The sequence below is a fragment of the Prionailurus viverrinus genome, chromosome C1 (assembly GCF_022837055.1).
Source record: "Prionailurus viverrinus isolate Anna chromosome C1, UM_Priviv_1.0, whole genome shotgun sequence".
In the NCBI taxonomy this organism is placed as follows: Eukaryota; Metazoa; Chordata; class Mammalia; order Carnivora; family Felidae; genus Prionailurus; species Prionailurus viverrinus.
In genome coordinates, this window is record NC_062568.1 from 21,709,044 (window position 1) to 21,727,733 (window position 18,690).

Here is an 18,690-nt window from a genome sequence, read left to right on the forward strand (position 1 = left end):
CAGTTAGATTTTTATGACAGAAAGATTCTGCCAGTGATTTCTGGAGAATGCTGGTCATAAAACTCCTCATAGTTTGCAGAGTAAAGGAACTTAAAGTCTTGTGAAAGAAGATTCAAAATGAAGTAAGCATTGCTAAGACAGTCACTCAAAATAGAGGACAGAGGATATTGAGGAAGTAAGCCCTGTGTATGTGTTCTGTTTTAGTCTCCATAACACCATGAAGTTTTTACTTTTGTCAATTGCCATTTGTCAACTGCAACTCCACCACCTCCTGGTACACACCCTTCTCCTTTGGATTAAAATAGAGATAATATAACACCTGTTAGCTAAATAGCCAATCCTATGGTAGATAGCTTCAACTCGGCCAGCACCAATCATTACGTCTTTTAAAACAAGTTTTGTAACCTTGTGGTTTTTGCCTTTATAAGCCCACTCACGATTCCAGTTTGGAAAACACATTCCATTTCCGTAGACCCTGTGTCTTCCAGATGCAGTCTCTACAGCCTCAAAGGAATGCTTTTGTTGCTTTATAGCCTCTTCTTGTATTAGACATTCCCAGCATAACTGACAGTGATCAGTACAATGTTGGACCCAGTGGTGTTATCTTCAGTGATTTCAAGGTCAATTTCAGAGTTATTACCCTTATTTTTTGTAGTAGAAAAAAAGATTTTTTTCTTTTTATATATGAAAATCCCTTGGTTGAATTTTTAAGTTATATGATACATTTGGCCATCGAGCATTTGAGGAAATTGTGGTTACTCAAAACCTAGCCACATGTCTGGCCTCTCCAAGTAACCTGATTATTAACACACATGCTTGACTTACCACCAGAGGCTCAGTGCGTGGTCTGGGCAGGCAAGAAAAGGTTTCTCGAAGGAAGGTGGTAATCTCCAGGAGAAGCTGGCACGCCGCCATCTTCAAGGCAAAGGGGCAGCCACATTTAGAAGGGTTCACAGTACCTATGGAATGAAAGAGTTCCTTCCTAAATAAACAAATCAATAAAACATACACAGAGGCACGGTTTGATGGACAAAGCTACACATGTGTAAAATCAAATTGCAAATGAGAATGTCACCTATACATGTCCAAAATGAAATTGCATATGAGAATGTTACCTATACATGTTCAATTTACCTATTCCTTTTAGCATGATCTATGCATTACCATATACCTCTCTCTTCCTCCATTTTGTAATTCTATAATTAGTATTGTTTAGTATTAAGATATCAATCAATATGAACTAAATTATTTTCCTTAAGACTCATAGCATAACATAACACAGTCCACTAAACTAGAAAGCCTTTTAACAAAAACAAATGGAAAACAGTCTTGCAAGATTTTCACATTGCTAATTTAGTCAGATTTAGACTGCGTACAGGGCAGTGAACTACTTTTGGGACTACACAAATCTCACCACCTTATTTTGTGAGAGACATCTATCTTGAGGGCAGTGATGTTGCTTCCAATTTAGCCCAGATGTGTTTCTGCAGCATAGACAAGACATACTTGGTCACTTGTATCATACACTTTATACAAATTGGCCTATCATATTAAAGCATAGCTACACTAGAAGTATAAAAATATTCTCTTTTATTCTGAAGAATATCAGTCTTTGGATGAGTAAAATGTTGCCTCCATCATAGATCTAACAATGGATTTTACTATAGAGGCAGATAATGGCCAAGGTGACACCATACAGATTTTTAAGATTCTTAGGATTGGTTCTCAGATACATGTCGTCACTAATCCTACAGAAATATACTGATTATTTATCAACATTCAGAAAAGAAGACCAAAGTAATGTCAAGTTCTCCCTCTCATAAAAGAAAGAAAATAGTTATCTATTTGAATCAAGGCATCAAGCAATCACAACTACAGATCAATATTCCTAAATATCTTTCTAAAAGATTTCCTGAGTATTAGGCTTTTTAATTGAATAGCATGTATATATTATGGCTTAGCTGAGAGAGGGTGGAAATGATATTCTTTCTGAAGATATGTGATTTCCTCATGAAAACCATTACTTTTTCTCCAGAGATAGTATGTGGCTGGAGACACTGCCTCTTGTTAAGAATGGAAGAGACAAAGTCCTCTGGAATTTCTAGATGGATATTTTCTGGAGCCATAATTATCTTTTATTTTGCTTACTAATTTTTTTAAGTTTATTTATTTATTTTGTGAGAGAGGGAGAGTGCATGTGGGCTAGTAGAAGAGGGGCAGAGAGAGAGGGAGAAAGAGAATCCCAAGCAGGCTCATGCTATCCGCACAGAGTCTGACACGGGGCTTGATCTCACAAACCATGAGCTCATGACCTGAGACAAGGTCAAGAGTCAGACACTTAATGACTGAGCCACCCAGGTACTCGAGCCATAATTACCTTTTAAGTGCAAGATGAGCTATGTACTGACAAGAAAGCAGAACTAAACCAGACATTTCAATCTTCTCTTCAATGGAGGCTACATAAGCCTAGACTAAATTGTTTGGATGTGCAATAGTTTTTAAAAAATGATCGAACACTACATATTCAGTATAAACTTCTGGATCTTGTCCTGAGATTATCACCCAGATTCTTCTTGTCAATCCTGTAAACAGTGAACTTGGTCTTAGTCGAAGCTCTCTTGCAACTATCATCTGAAATGTTTTGTTAAAATGAACAATGATTGAGTCCTACATGCTCTCATCAAAAACCCAAGTACCAGGCATAACATACTGGTAAACGACACTTATGTGGTCTCATGGAGATTAAAGCTCATTTTGGGCTGTGAGGATGTATCCATCTAATGGTGCTTTAGCTCATCTGTGTTCTGAAGGATGCTTAGGAGATCCAGGGCAGTTTGGAGATGTCTTCTGGTGGGTCTTCACTAGGTTCTGTGATTGCTGGATAGTCCTCAAGTGGTCTTAAGGCCAGACCCAATTCTATTCTCCATTCAATTATCCAAAGGCATTCTAGGATAGTCTAGACTCCTGTGAACTTGAGGGAATCTTTGGGGGCCAATGTTCACTTGGTAGGCTGAAATACTGATATCAGAATTTGGTATTTTGTTAGCAGCTAAGTCAAGAAAATTTGCTCTGATGTGATAAAGGATGAGAAAGTGCAAAATGATGAAAAAAATTGCAAAAAAAAATCATTGGTATGAAAGTGGAAAAGAAGACAATAAATTTTCTTTGATTATTATTTAATTATGCTCAATATTACACCCAGCCATCCTTTTACACTTTAAGACTAGAAAGATGAAGTCATCTTGGCATTGCTTAACTGACAACAGTCTTTAACATATAATCAGGGAGTCTGAATTTCAAACCACTGAGGAAAGGCAAGAGGAAGAGGTATTATTGTCTTCATCAGATAATGTCACCAATTCCATAACCATTTAGGAATTTTATTTAGGTAGTAGTACACATACACAACAAGCTTGTATGGTATACAACACACGTATGCACAAAATGGTGTTGAAGAGGAGTGTACAGGAATCTCTTTGTCTATGGTGGGACTCACTTCTAATTTGAACAACGAAGTACAGTACAGCAGACATTCACACTTCTAAAAATCTGAATTGTTTAATATTTCAAATTCATGTTAAAAACTATAATCAAATAATTCACTATTTTAATGATTTGGGAAGCATTTCATGTTCAATTTTATTTGGTCCATTTTTTTTTTAATCTCCAAGAGCAATAACAAAATGCAAAACCTGAGTGAACCTCTTCTGGGTCAGTAATTTTCCACAACTATATTTTCTCAGAGAGGCCTAATACTAACCTTTGTATAATAGTAAGAGTCACAGACTACAAAGCATTGGATGTTCTGTATTGGCTGCAACTCCTTGTGTCTGTCTATGGTCTTCTCTTTTTGGTTCTTGCCCTCTCTTTGTGTGGCTTTATGCACATGCGTTACATCCATGCACAGGGAATCAGGGAAAAGGAGCAGTGGGGAGACATGGGAAGGTGGTAAGAATATGAAAGAGGAAAGAGAAATATTAAGTGCTCCTAAAGCAAAGATTCTTACAAGCAGGGGTTCTTGTAGTAAAGGGAGTCTCCTTACTGTCATCTAAAAAGTCTTCCTCCTCATCCTCCTTTCTCAGTCTCCTCTTGGTTTCCTCATCATAAATGAGACCCAGAAGGTTGGCGGGGCTTTCACTTTCCCCATGGCACAGCTCATTCAACCGGATGCCAATTGCCTAGCATGGGAGAAAAAGAGTGAAACAGCACAAAGCATGTCAGACTGAAAAATAGGCTTTCACATTACAGAGGCCATAAGCAACTGTTAATGGGAAGGTATATATCATCTAGTAGGGCATATTAAACAAAGAGATTGACACTGATACATAAGCCTCCTCTATATGCCAATGTGCTGTACTCACCACGTTTCTTTATGTAGAAACCCAGGGGTGGATGGCATTGACACTATCTCCAAGGTCATTTAGTCTGAAGACTTGTAGGAACTGGAACAAAACCTTTGCATTCTCATACAAATTTTTTTTTCTGAATATATTTCCACTTACTTGAAGGACATTTATTTCATAGGTCTCATACAAGGGAGTGCAAAGTTGTTTTTAATGGAGGATTTTGTTGTAGTAAAAAAATAAGAACTCTCAGTTCCTCAGAGTGCTTCTGATTATGCTATTTTATGAGAATGTCACTGCCATGCTAATGAGTTTGGAGGTTGGCAAGAATTCTAGTACAGCAATTTTATTTATATCTGGCATTATGTACAAAGTAATGTCTTTTTTATAGACTTTGTTCTCCCACTCCATGATAGTCTATGAATGAGTAAGAGACACTAACTATTCCTTTGGTAGAGTATCCAACATCAACATGGAACCAATACCTGCTATCTGTTCTTCTGAATCATCATGCACTATTGTCTGATTTGCCAAAAGGAATTTTCCACAAGAAGAGACAAAATACACCACCTCTATCTAATTCTTTTTATGTTCCAATTACATACTGTGTACAATAAAAGACACGTGCTTAGGAAGGAGAGTCAAAAGCTAAAATGAGCACTGAACTTGGGGTTTGACAGTCTATGCATTCATAGGTATAAATTCCAACTAATTTTCTTCTTCCTTCTGGTATTACTTCTTTCAAATATTCAGAAAGGTTGCTAAATTCTGGGCATGCAAGAAATTAGACAAAGTACTACAAATTGATGAGGATACGTCCAAAACTCTTTAAATAAAAACGCAAGTCGTTTGAATGTCTTGACTATCTGGAAAGAAAAAGCTCTCCTTAAACTCTGGAATTAAGTGACAAGTAACAAAAACTATATCAATGAGAAGGAAAGCATTGTAAAAAGGTGTCATGGCATCCTAAAAGTTTAGTCACTAACCTGAGAAGTTTTAAGCAAACAAAGAAAAACATTAAAAATAAAAACCACTACCTCAACAAAAAGCCTTGTCCTGATGCCACTATTTGGAGATCCTCTCTAAAGAAGGAGACATGCAATTATGAGTCTGGAATGGAGCCAACAAACTTAATGGTGAAATTCAAAGGGGGAAAAATCTACATGGATCTTTCCAGGATGTTGACACTAAACAATTTAAGTTAAATCCACAATTCAGAAAGCTTAAAGATTTGCTCAGAAAATGAACTTGCCTTGGATAACACTAAATGTCTAGATAATAATTTAGAGCTCTTTGTCTCTTCCAAGGCTAGAAAAATGCCTTAGGGATAGGTTTGTTCCTTTTTTTTTTTTCATCAAATATTTATTAAGTGAGGTAATTTGTTAGGTAGTAAATAACACCTAGAGTTGAATAAATTGTTACAGTATGCCAGTATCTTTGCTGAATGTGCCCTAGTAGATTACAAGCCTTCATCTAGAAGGGTCACTGTTTGGCAACTGGGAAGGTGAGGGAGGTTGAAAGACTTGCTGAAGGTTGTTCAGCAAGCCATGGTCTGAGATCCAAGCATAGGGTATCTGTCTTTTGCTCTTCCCCTCAAGGAGCTTACAGTCTCCTGGGGGAGGCAACAACACATTAAAATGACACATTAACTGATGAAAGAGACAAAAAGTATTTTATTAGTTCAGGAGATGGACAGATTAGATTCAGTTCAGAGAATCATACAGTGTCTCTTTTCTGTAGATTGCTGTGGATGTTGAAGAATTGGTGTTTGGGCTAATGGAGAAGAAGAGGAGTGGATACTCCAGGTAGGGAGTTCCAAAAGATCTGTCAAGGAAGTGCACGGATCTGTTCAGAGACTGACAAGTAAGCCACCTGGCTGAAGCACAATTTTGTGAGAGAGAAACATGTGCAGGAAGGCTGGGAGGGTAGACTGGGCCTAGATCTATAGTTCTTGAAGCTGAACCTCATTTTGTATTCTGAAGAATGGTGAAAGGCAATGTGTGAATGGGGGAGAACCCTTACTCTTTTGAGAGACTCTGTGTTAACTGCCTAGAAATGCACAAACCGTGTATCCTGCTTTCAGAAATTAATGTAATAACTTATTATTACTGAACACCTATTAGACACAAAGGATTGAGATAAATGTTCTTTTAGATACATTAGGTCATTTGACTTCATCATCCATAATCTTGCTGTAGTTTGAATAAAGGCTGTGGAGAGAGCAGTGATGTCAGGCTAAGCAATTTGGGTTTTATCCCAAGGGAAAAGGAAGGCCACTGAAGCATTGTAAGTTGGTAAGAAACACAATCTGATTTGCATTTTAGCCTAATCACTGTGAGAGCAGTTTGGAGAATGAATTAGAGAGGGTAAATCTGGAAGCCGGGAGATAAGTATGAATGTTCTGCTTTCAGATGGGCTCTGCCATTTGGAGATCATTTTGTTGGCAGTGTGTAGAATGGGTCAGATGAGGGGAGATTGTGGGAAGAAGACCAAATCAGAAAATATTTTAGCCATCCAGATGAAAAAGAACAAAGATGTGACCTAAAAGGACATCAGTGACATGGAAGAGGTGGAATCAATAAGGGAAGGAAGGATGGAATATGTTCAAAGGCTGTCATCTTAGATAAATGGTGTTACCATTTATAAGAATAGAAAGTTCAGGAAAGGTTGCAGATGAGGGTGTATTTATATTGGAAGAAGAGTTTTATTTTGGTCAGATTGTGTTTCAGGGTATTGAGTGAATGCTTCCAGAGTACAGTTGGTAATGCTGGCCTGGGATCTGAACAGTGCTATGGATAGAGAAGTCTATGCTACTGGGATATAGGTTACAGTTAAAAATACAGGAATAAATGTACTCCTGGGGGAGGTTATGCAGGAAAAAACTATAATAAATTCTGGGAATGTCTATATTTATAGGGGGGAAGGAGGCAGGGGACCAAGGAAGGAGACAGGAAATAATGTCTAACTTCATAGATTTATTGAGAACATTAAATGAATTAAGTTTATCTTCCCCTAAAATGTTTTTTTTCAGTGCATGGTACATAACAGATACTCAATAAATTGTCTCACAAACAAACAAACAAACAAACAAACAAACAAACACATAGAACTTCTTCACTTCACCCAAGCACCTGAATTTTTATATAAGAAAATCGTAAGCTCACGTCTCCCCATTGGTAGAAGAGCTTGGCAGCATTCCACTGTAGCTTCTGGTTCCGTTTGTTGCCCACAATGGGAGAGCGTCCCCTGGAAAGGCCTTTCTTCGTGATATTCACGTGATGCCCTTTCATCCACTCTGGCCAGTTGCCGCGGTTGCAGCGGTGAACAAAACGGGCACATTCCAGAAACAGAGCTGCTCTGGCTACCACAGGAGCTTCCTGAGGACGGTTGTGGAGGAAAGAATGATGTCGGATTAATGAGCAATAGGCCGACCTTAAAGGGAATTACTAAGTACTCTTAGTTTATTTTAGTCTCCATGTCTTGATTTAGGTTAGTCATATTTCCCAGAGTGCAGACTGGTAGTAGCATGGTTAACAGTAGTGGGAATTCTGGAAAATGAATCTTTGAAGGCAAATTTGCATACTGAAGAATTAGACATTTTAAGTAGATTTCTGTGTTTAGCTTTCCCCTTTTGAAGAATCTCAAGTAATTTTATGACTTTATCATTGCATATTTAAGAGGCAGCTGGGATTTGCATAGGACAGTGAGATAATGTTCAAAGGAGTTTTTTAATATGAAGCTTTTGTTAAACCTAAAATTTTAACCCAAGGCAAACAAATATTCAATTTCTAGAACTAGTCTTATGTTAATCAAGGGAGTCAATAGTGATCTTGTTCCAACAATAATGTTATCTATGACCATCCACACACTCCAAAGAAGTACAACCGTTCCTGCGCATTTTGGCTAGTAAGAAAAGGAAGTGCTTGTTAGATTTTGTTGAGTTAGTCTTTTGTCCCCCTTACTTTGTGATGAATAACAGATAAAATTCTGCTTAAATGGGCATGGTTTCAATTGAAAATGTTTGACAAAGAGGAAATTATGAAAACAGAGCATTTATTCAAAAAAAGAGAAATATGGTTCCATCTTGTCATGTCAAGATGTGCTTAAAAAAAAAAAGAAAAGAAGAAACAACTTTCAGTTAATACCAAGAAACTAGTAAGGATCATCTACCTACTGAAATCTTCACAAGCTAAAATAAATAAATAAATTAAATAAATAAATAAATAAATAAATAAAGGAACATTCCCATAGAAGGTCAACAGGTAACAAAAAGTACATACATCAACAATGTGTATATTTAACTTGAGCCAGTTTGAAAAAAAATACATCACAATACTGGCCATCAACTCAGAGTTACCTAATAGCCATAAGCTGATTAGTAACCAACACTTTTCAACATTTCAAACAATAATATTCTTAATGATTCATTAATCCACAATATTAAAATAGGGGCTAATATATAGAGAGTATCAATTACATGTTGATTAGCTTTTATGAGTCGTCATTCTGAATAGTAATAACAAACCTCTAGACTAGAAATAATATCCTCATTTCAATGTTTTTAAAAATGAGGCATAATTTTTCTACGATCATACAGCTGGGAAGAGGTGAACACAGGATTCAATACCAGGCCTTTCTAATGTACAAATTGTTGCTAGTTCCTCTTTGGTACCTGCATTGTCTTAATATATACACAGATAAATCTTGACAAAGATGATTTCTAGAATGTGTGGAGAAAGTCATTTTTTTTTTAAATGGGGCATTAAAGTCATGTAACGTTACTCTCTAAAACACAAATATATGATCATATCATTTTCCTATTTAAAATTTATTATTGGCTCCATCCATCTCAATCATAACACGAATAAAGATACTCAACCTTTGTTATCCGGTTCATCTCCCTTTCTATCTCTGTATCAAGTACTCTATGGTCTAACTATATCGAACAGGTTACAGTCCCTTAAATATGACATCTTACACCTTTTCACATGTTGTTTCCATGATTTGTGGAGCTGTTAAGCCTTTTTCCCATCTTGTAAATTCCCACTTTTACTAATAAGTTTAGTTACTTCCTCTAAGAAGCCTTCCTTAATGTTTCTCCTCTTAGGCAGAGTTGGTTACTTCATTCTTTGAATACCACAGTATCTCAAACACACTGAATGATTCTAGTAAGTTAGCCCTTTAAGCATTTTCTCATTGTCCACAACTTAAAGGAAGCCATCAAGAGTTCTGATAAGAAATATATTTATGTAGGAACTTAATATCACAAAGCATATGATGCATCGATACTACATGCAAAGTTAACCTATGCAGAAAGGTAGAGTACCAGATGAACATTAATGGTGAGAACCTATCATTAAAAAAAAAGTGGACACTAATGATGAAAATCTATCATCCACTGCATTGGTGCCAAGATTTGGTAGTAGGTCACAGGAATAGAAAGACAAGATTGAGAGGGTCAAATGATTTTCTGCGTTAAACCTATCAGTATTGGGGTACCATAACATACAGATTAAACGTCTATGCTCTTTTCTTGTATTAAATATTTATTTTACTACATATCTCAGATATGCTAATCTGTGTCTGGAAAAGGCTTGAACATCTGTTTGTAAAAATGGATGGCAGTCTGGAAGGCAAGGTGAGTCATGTGAATTTGTTGTCAACCCATCAAATTTTGACACATTCCCAATATAAAGCAATGGGATTCATTGCTTAATGACAGGAAGACAGAACCACTGTTAGGGTGGCATTATGTTGTAAACCCTGGCTCCTACAGAATTACCAAGGTGGAAAATTAGCCTAACTCAAATATATGGGGCAGAGGATCTTTTTATTGCCCTTAACTATTAGATGACACTGAAAAGATTAATAATAGATGAATGAAAAATCCAAATTGTGCTTTGTGGTTTTTCCTATGTACATTGGCTTGCCTCCTTCAGAAGAAAGCTTAGAAAGCTCAGGGCATTTGGAATAAAAAGCAATTTTGATTTTCTGTTCACAAAAACTAGTTATAATAAAACTCAGATATTACCAGTTATCAGCCCTAGGAAATCCTAATCTAAAGTTTGGAAATGGAATCAAGATCATTATGAAAATAATTCCAATTAACTATACAGCACAACATGAAAAGGAGGGTTGATTATTATTTGATGAATTTGATCCATGTTAACTGTAAAAGTAGGTAACTTTTGGAAATGTCACTATCTGCATTAAGGGATGAGGACATAGAGTAACTCAAACATTGCCTTTTTATTATAATCCTCATCAACCTGGTGGATGAAAGCAGACTTGAAATACTATAGTCAAGATGACACTGAATAGTACCACTTTCTGAGGGTATTGTAGTATATATCTTACTATACAGACAATTGAGGAAGTTGTTGAGGACTCTACAAAGCTAAGGACTCTACTGTGCATCCTGGTAGAAGATACATAGCATTAAGTACTGACTTCACAATGTGTATGAAAGAGCTTTCAAGGCATTTTAGGTGGGGTGTGGCTATAGGGAATTATTTTCCTTATAAATTCCTTTCAGAGTATAGTTTAGAAAGTATTGATTTTAGGGGCAGAGTTCTAGAATACCTTGGACAAAAAGAATTCTTCCTGGACATAGAGAAGAGTCAATTTTTCCTCTTTTTGATGGAGCTTACCTCTTACAGTTCAGCGCAATCTGAAGAAGCAGCAAAAAATGGAGACATGACAGAATGGATAGGGATGGACTCACATCACACAGAACAACAGCACAAATGGAGAAAAATGAATCAGAAGAACGCTGCATGGATGAAAACCACAGAGTATCAGAGCATAGTCAAAAGTGAACATCTAAACAAAATTTGATACCATTGGTATACCACAGAGAATTTTTACTGGTGGTCCTGAAAGAAAAGTAGGCGTATTTAAATTTTTGTCTTATTAGCATGTCTGCTAGATTACCTTTTTATGTTTTGTAATGCCAAAGAGTAGCTTCAATTCAATTGTTGCATAACCTTATAGTCCTAGACAAGGCAGGAACCAATTTTAACTGGGAAGATTAGATTAACCTTAAATATTCAGTGAAATCTTATGGAATTTATAAGTTTGAAGGTCAAAAATAGTTGAATACTAACAATTTCACATGGTTCACTCTTATATAAGGTATTCTCTGCAATGACTACAAAGCTATTTAGTTAGAGCTACAAAATGTCATAAGAATGTCATTATGCAGCACGGATTTCTCTAACATTCTATGACTAGAAAACTTCAAGGGTTGGCTGCTTCTCCTTGACTTCCTTTGTCACTTTTCCTGCATTTTATAAGATCATTATGTATATTGAATGTTTCCTTTATGAAAGTGAAGGAGAGAATTGGAACACTAATTCAAGCAGCTGTGCTTTATTTTGCCTGGGGACTTAGAAAATATTGTTACCAAGATACGATGGTTAATTGAAGGTTATAATTGCAATACATTTCTTTCCCTGAAGGACTATATCTAAACTTATTATGTGAGAAGAAACCTAACTGATTCTGAAAACTCATATAAAAAACACTGGACAGGAACTAACTGTTTTAAAAGACTGAATATTTTATGTTGGCCCCTGGGGAGTTACATAATATTTTTATTGCCTTACAATAAAATATAAAGCTCTTGCTGGCATAGGGTACCTATTTATTTAAAACCAATGGGAATAAGCAGTTATTGTGGGTCCTAATGTGCATTGGAACCTCGTTTGCTAGAGGATATGTGCTTGTGAGTCAGTATTTATTACTTAGCCTATATTGAATTCTCTGCCTGACTGAGATCAGTAAGTAACTGACAGGCTGTCTCTGCCCTTGCTCATTTCCACAGTAGCTGTGGGCAACTGAAATCATTTGGTTATCAGGCTCGAGGCAGGCATTATATTTTAGTACATGGTCTAGATGGCTAGTCATTTTAACAGTTACTCATATCACACTAAAATTTTGGGTATTATAAAAACTAAATAAAGTCTTCTGTTTCTGACAATCTGATGGATTACGTGTAGAAACAAACTTCCTTTGGTTTAGACTTCTAAAAATACTGGATAAAATATCCCCCAAAGTTTTCATTTTGTCTTTCTTTTGTTTCTAACATGAGATAATAGACTGCTGGAGAGAAGAAATTACAAGAAAGTATTATTTTGGGTGGGGGAAAGAAAGGGGTGAGAGCAAGCACAGGAATAATTACCCTGAGGGTTTCTACTGACTGTGGAGAGGCCAGACCCTGGGTTTTCAATGGGCCATGAGTTAAATGTCTGGGCCCAAGCAGAGTGGGAGGTCAGTTCATTCATTCCTACATAAAGCCAAGATCCCAGGTGTGACTTATGTTCAGTGAATGAATAAGAAAAAGATCTACCCCGCAGAAGTAGGTTTGCCTGAAAAGACTTGGCTCTGGCTCTGGGTAAAACAGAAATAAACAAACAAACAAAAAACAGAACAAAAAAGATTATTTTATGAGAACTCCTAATCAAAATCTCACGTTTTTGTATATGTTTGGACTAGAATGGGTATGACTTCCATGCTCCTTGACCACTAAAAAGATCATTTAAAAATAATCTTAGGTTAGTGCTGCTTCCATGCCTGAGAAAGGAAATGGAAATCCTCTCTGGAGGAATATTTTACATCAGTACTTCTCAAATATTCAGACTTAAGTGTGAATAAGAGTCACTGGGGAATATAGACAAAAATAGATTTTTTTTGGTCCCATCCCAAAGATTCTGATTCAGGAGATATATTGAGGGCCCAAAAATTTGCATTTCAAACATGTGCACAGATGATGCTGATATTGCTGATCTGCTAAATAACACTGCTTTTAATACAGGTCTTAAAGAATTCTCACAGATAAAATCTCAAGAAGTTAAGTTCACATAACAAATACATTTAAAAATCTACCGTGAGTAAGAGCAGAAACAACAAAGTATAGAATCAAACTCACAAAGACAGGAGTTATTGGAATTGTATGGTATCAGATACATCTAAAGATTAATGTGGATATTGAAATGTATGATGAAGAAATAGGTTATCAAAGTTGACCTGGTAGTTTTAAAACAAGGATCAAATAAAACTTCTACAAATAAAAAGTAGTACTCAAAATTTCAAACTCAATGTATAGATTAAAAGACAGATTAGATCAAGTGTTCTCAACTTTAGCACTATCACCATTTGGGCCAGATAATTCTTTCTTTACGGAGGGTGCACTATGTATTAGGAGATGTTTGTCAGCATTTTTGTTATCTACCCACGAGATTCGAGTAGCAACCACCAGGTTGTGACAATAAAAAATTCTTCCAGACATTGTCAAGTGTCCCTTGTTGGGTAAAATTTCTTGCGGCTTAGAACCATGGGATTAGACAAAGTTGAAAAGAGAAAATGTGAAATGGAAGACATATCTCAGCAATATAGGATATAGATTGAAAGAAACAAAGAAATGAAAAATATGAAAGAGAAATTGTCAAAAACAGAGGATAAAACAATAAGATCTATCATATACCTTTTTAATTCATAGAACTAAAGATTAGATAAAATGTGAAAGATAGAAGTTTTGAAGAGATAATAATTGAACAATTTTCAGAACATATATAATATGCCAAGTACATGATTCAGGGGCTTTATGAACCTAAAGTAAGAAAAATGAGCTAGAAACATCTTAGTGAAACTGCAAAATATCAACAATAAAAGGAAAGTGTTAAAAGCAATTAAGGGAGACAGATTAGATTATGCATATTACTTAAATGAATGTTGATAAAGTCAGAAAAGAATGGGATAAGAACTTTGAGGTACAGAAAGAAAATGTTAGCTTGTAATTATAATTCCAGGAAAAGTATCTTTCATTTTTTTTTTTTTTAACGTTTATTTATTTTTGAGACAGAGAGAGACAGAGCATGAACAGGGGAGGGTCACAGAAAGAGGGAGACACAGAATCTGAAACAGGGTCCAGGCTCTGAGCAGTCAGCACAGAGCCCGACGTGGGGCTCGAACCCACAGACCGCGAGATCATGACCTGAGCTGAAGTCGGACGCTTAACCAACTGAGCCAACCAGGCGCCCCAAAAGTATCTTTCAAGAATGAGATCAAAATAAAGACATTTTCAAATAAATTGTAGTTGTGAGAGCTACTGCCAATTGATCATCACTAAAGAAACTTCTGAAAGGTCACCTTCAGAAGAACATGGATCCTAGGAAGAATGTATGAGATTCAAGGAGAAATGGGGAGCAGAGAATATGCTAAGCTTTTGGGTACATTCAAAAATAATTTTCCTAAAAATCAATAAAAATATTGTCTGCTTTGTCAATGTTAAAACAAAAACAAGCTGGAACTAAATCTTGAACAATAGTTGGGGTTAAAATCCTCTACAGTATTTTACTGTTTGAGGGAATAGTATGGATACTAATTATAGATTTCATTTATTGAAATATGTAATTTTAAAAAATAAAAACAGAATACAATAATTTCCAATCTAGTGAAGGAAAATAAATAAAACAAAGCTAAACCAAACCAAACCAAATCAATAGAAATAAAACTAAATCCATCACAATCTAAAAGAGGATATAAAATAGAAATAAGAACACATATACAATGAAATAATGAAAATGTGTGATAAATAGGCAAAAAAAAAAGTGAGGTTAATCTATATCAGCAATCATTAATCTGTGCAAAGGTACTAAATTTTCCAGGGGAAAAGGTTGTTAAAGTAGTATAAAAAATTCAGTGTATTTTTTTATGAGAATCATACCTAAAACACAAACATATAGAAAGTTGAAAGTAAATTATTGGCAAAAGGACATACCAAGCCAATGTTAACCTAATAAAATGATTTCATCTGTATTGGAATCAGAGAGAAATCTATCTTACTAAAAATAAACTGGGTCACTAGCTAGTGATAAAAGGCTCATAGCACTAGATACTTGCCATAGTTCTAAACTGCTACTAAATAAATATAGATTGTCAGAACTACAACTATAAATGCCATCAAATTTGCCATCAGTGTGAAGATTTAAACACAACTTAGTATCCAAAATCTATACAGAACTTATCAAACTCAACACCCAAGAAACAAATAATCCAGTGAAGACGTGGGCAAAAGACATGAATAGACACTTCTCCAAAGAAGAGATCCAGATGGCTAACCGACACATGAAAAAATGCTCAACATCATTCATCATCAGGGAAATACAAATAAAAACCACAATGAGATACCACCTTACACCTGTCAGAATGGCTAACATTAACAACTCAGGCAACAACAGATGTTGGCGAGTATGCGGAGAAAGAGGATCTCTTTTGCATTGTTGTGGCAGTGCAAGCTGGTGCAGCCACTCTGGAAAACAGTATGGAGGTTCCTCAAAAAACTAAAAATAGAACTACCCTACAACCCAGCAATTGCACTACTAGGCATTTATCCAAGGGATATAGGTGTGCTGTTTCGAAGGGACACATGCACCTCCATGTTTCTAGCAGCACTATCAACAATAGCCAAAGTATGGAAAGAGCCCACATGTCCATCGATGGATAAATGGATAAAGAAGATGTGGTATATATATACAATGGAATATTACTCGGCAATCAAAAAGAATGAAATCTTGCCATTTGCAACTATGTGGATGGAACTAGAGGGTATTATGCTAAGTGAAATTAGTCAGAGAAAGACAAAAATCATATGACTTCCCTCATATGAGGACTTTAAGAGACAAAACAGATGAACATAAGGGAAGGGAAACAAAAATAATATCAAAACAGGGAGGGGGACAAAACAGAAGAGACTCATAAACATGGAGAACAAACTGAGGGGTTGCTGGAGGGGGTGTGGGAGGAGGCATGGGCTAAATGGGTAAGGGGCATTAAGGAATATACTCCTGAAATCATTGCTGCACTATATGCTAACTAATTTGGATGTAAATTTTTAAAAATAAAACATAAAATTTAAATTAAAAAAAACCCACAACTTAGTAATCAACATATCAAACAGTAAGAAGTAAATAAGAATGGAGATTTGAATATAAAATACTACACCTAAGAATTGGAGACTGCACATGATTTTCAACCACAAATGGGACATTTATGAAAATCGATAATGTTATAGTTCATAAAACAAGTCTCCATTAATTCCAAAGAATCAGTATGTAAAAACAAACTTACAAATCAATAGCAAATGGATGCCTAATAAAACCTTGGTATTTATAAACTGAAACACACACATACACATCTAAATAGTCCATGGGTCAAAAAAAAAGATTAAAGAAATTAAAAATTACTTAAAAATAAGTTGTAGCAAAAATACAGCTTATCAAAATTTATGGTGTGTAGTTAAAGTAGTATTTGAGGGAAATTAATAGCTAAATGATCAGTTTTGAAAGGAAAAAGTGAAATTATTAGCTCAGCAATCAGCCAATAAGCTAAAAAAAAATGCAATGAATTCAAAACCAGAGAAGAAAATAAAGAGCAGGACGTAATGAATTTGAGAACAAAGATAACACAGAATCAACAAGGCCATTAAAAAAAAAAACTAATAAAATTGAGAAATATCTGGCAAGCCTAAACAAGAAAAAACCCACAATTTTAGAAATAAAAACATAGAATAACTACAGATACTGCAAAGATTAAGAGCTAATAAGAAAATGTTATGATAAATTTTATGCCAAAAAACCCATGAAAATGTAGGTGAAATTGACAAATTACTAAAAAAATTAAAATTACATGGATTCAGAAGGAAGTAGAACTTTTGACTAACCAATTAAGAACTGAATTTCAATTTGAATTTCAGTTATCTCTATATTTATCTATGGACTCGATATAATTCCAAGAATAAGTCCAAGTATTTTTATGAAACCTGACAACCTAATTATAAAACTCACACGGAAGAGCAAAGAGCCATAAATAGCTTAGGTGACATTAAAAGTTCTAGCTATTAAAACAGAGTAGTTTAACTTAGGGTACAAGGGGAATAGAACAAAAAACAAAAACAGAAACCCTCAAAATTACACTCATGCATATATGGAAATCTGACACATAGTTAAGATAATACTATGAATTCAAAGCAATAAATGAAATGAATTCTCTGCACATCAGAGAATAAAGTAGGAACTAGTAATATATTATGCTAGGATAATTATTTTCCATGTGGATAAAAAGGATTAAGAAAACAATTTCCTATCTTATACCAATCACGTGGTAAGTTCTAGCTAAGGACTTCGGTGTGTAATGCAAACTTTAAAACTTTTATAAGAAAAAATAAGAGTATATTTATTGCCTTGTAATTTCTTTAAAAATCTGTTAAAAAAGCTGCTAGCCATAAAGAAAATTTTAATGAATCAAATTAAAATTTTCTCTTTATTAAAATTTAGTATAAGGAATAAAATGAAAATAAGCCACAAAGTAGGGAACAGAAAATGGATTCTAATTGACAATATCTACATCCTTTTAAAATCCTCAACAAAATTTAAATAATCCTCCAAAAAAGAGAAAATAAACACATGGGATCTTTTGCCAAAGTGAAACACGAATGGTAAATGGTATAAGAAGACATTTCAGATTTTAGGTTGAAATATAAAGTGTTGTTACTTTAATTCATCAGACTGGTAAAGATAAAAATGTTGGACAATTCAAGACAAGAGCACAGAGCAACAGCAGCTTTTATTACAATGTTGGTGCCAGTAATTGTTGCAACTACTTTGAAATACACTTTGGTATCCTATAGTAAAATTATGATTCAGTAATGCCACCCACACATGTATTTTGAAAACTGTAAATCAAGGTCCATATGCAGTAACACTCATGAAGGCATTGTTCAAAATAGTCAAAATTTTGAAAAAATAAAAATGTCCATCTAACATTGAATGGATATGTAAACTGACATATTCAAACAAACATCATTCACCAGTGAAAGTGATTGTATTAATGCTAAAGCATCAACAAAGGTGAACTCAAATGAAACATGGAACAAAAAGAGGATGGTATAATTTAACTCAAATGAATTTTAGAACTAGGCAAACAAAACAAAAAGAAGCAATGTATTTCCTAGAGATACAAGTGCATGTGGTAAAATAAAGAAAGCACAGGAAAGATAAAATAAAGTTCAAGAGAGCAGGGTCTTCTGGGAGATAGGGGGTATATGATTAGGGAAGGGAATCCAAGCAACTTTAAAAAACTGGAAATGTCCTATTTTAAGGTAGTGGTGGATATGTGACATTAAAACTTTTTTTCCCCTTCAACTCTTCATGTTTATGATATACATTACTTTTATGCTACATTTCATACTTAGGATCTTTAAAAAAATTCAATAATATAGAAATAGCACTAGAATCAAGTGAATAATTTCATGATTTAGTTTTGGTTATTACTGAATTATTTCAACCTT

The 18,690-nt window shown here is 35.0% G+C and overlaps 1 protein-coding gene across 3 annotated transcripts in view; it reads right to left on the minus strand.

The window, feature by feature from the left end:
- UNC80 (unc-80 homolog, NALCN channel complex subunit) overlaps positions 1-18,690 on the minus strand; it is a 228,118-nt gene that overhangs the window by 125,102 nt on the left and 84,326 nt on the right. For all 3 annotated transcript variants that reach the window (XM_047871278.1, XM_047871276.1, XM_047871277.1), the window contains exons 23-25: positions 7,508-7,720; positions 4,043-4,178; positions 826-959 (exon numbers count right to left, since the gene is read on the minus strand). In XM_047871278.1, the coding sequence (XP_047727234.1) occupies positions 826-959; positions 4,043-4,178; positions 7,508-7,720 (483 nt within the window). The remainder of the gene's footprint in view (positions 1-825; positions 960-4,042; positions 4,179-7,507; positions 7,721-18,690) is intronic.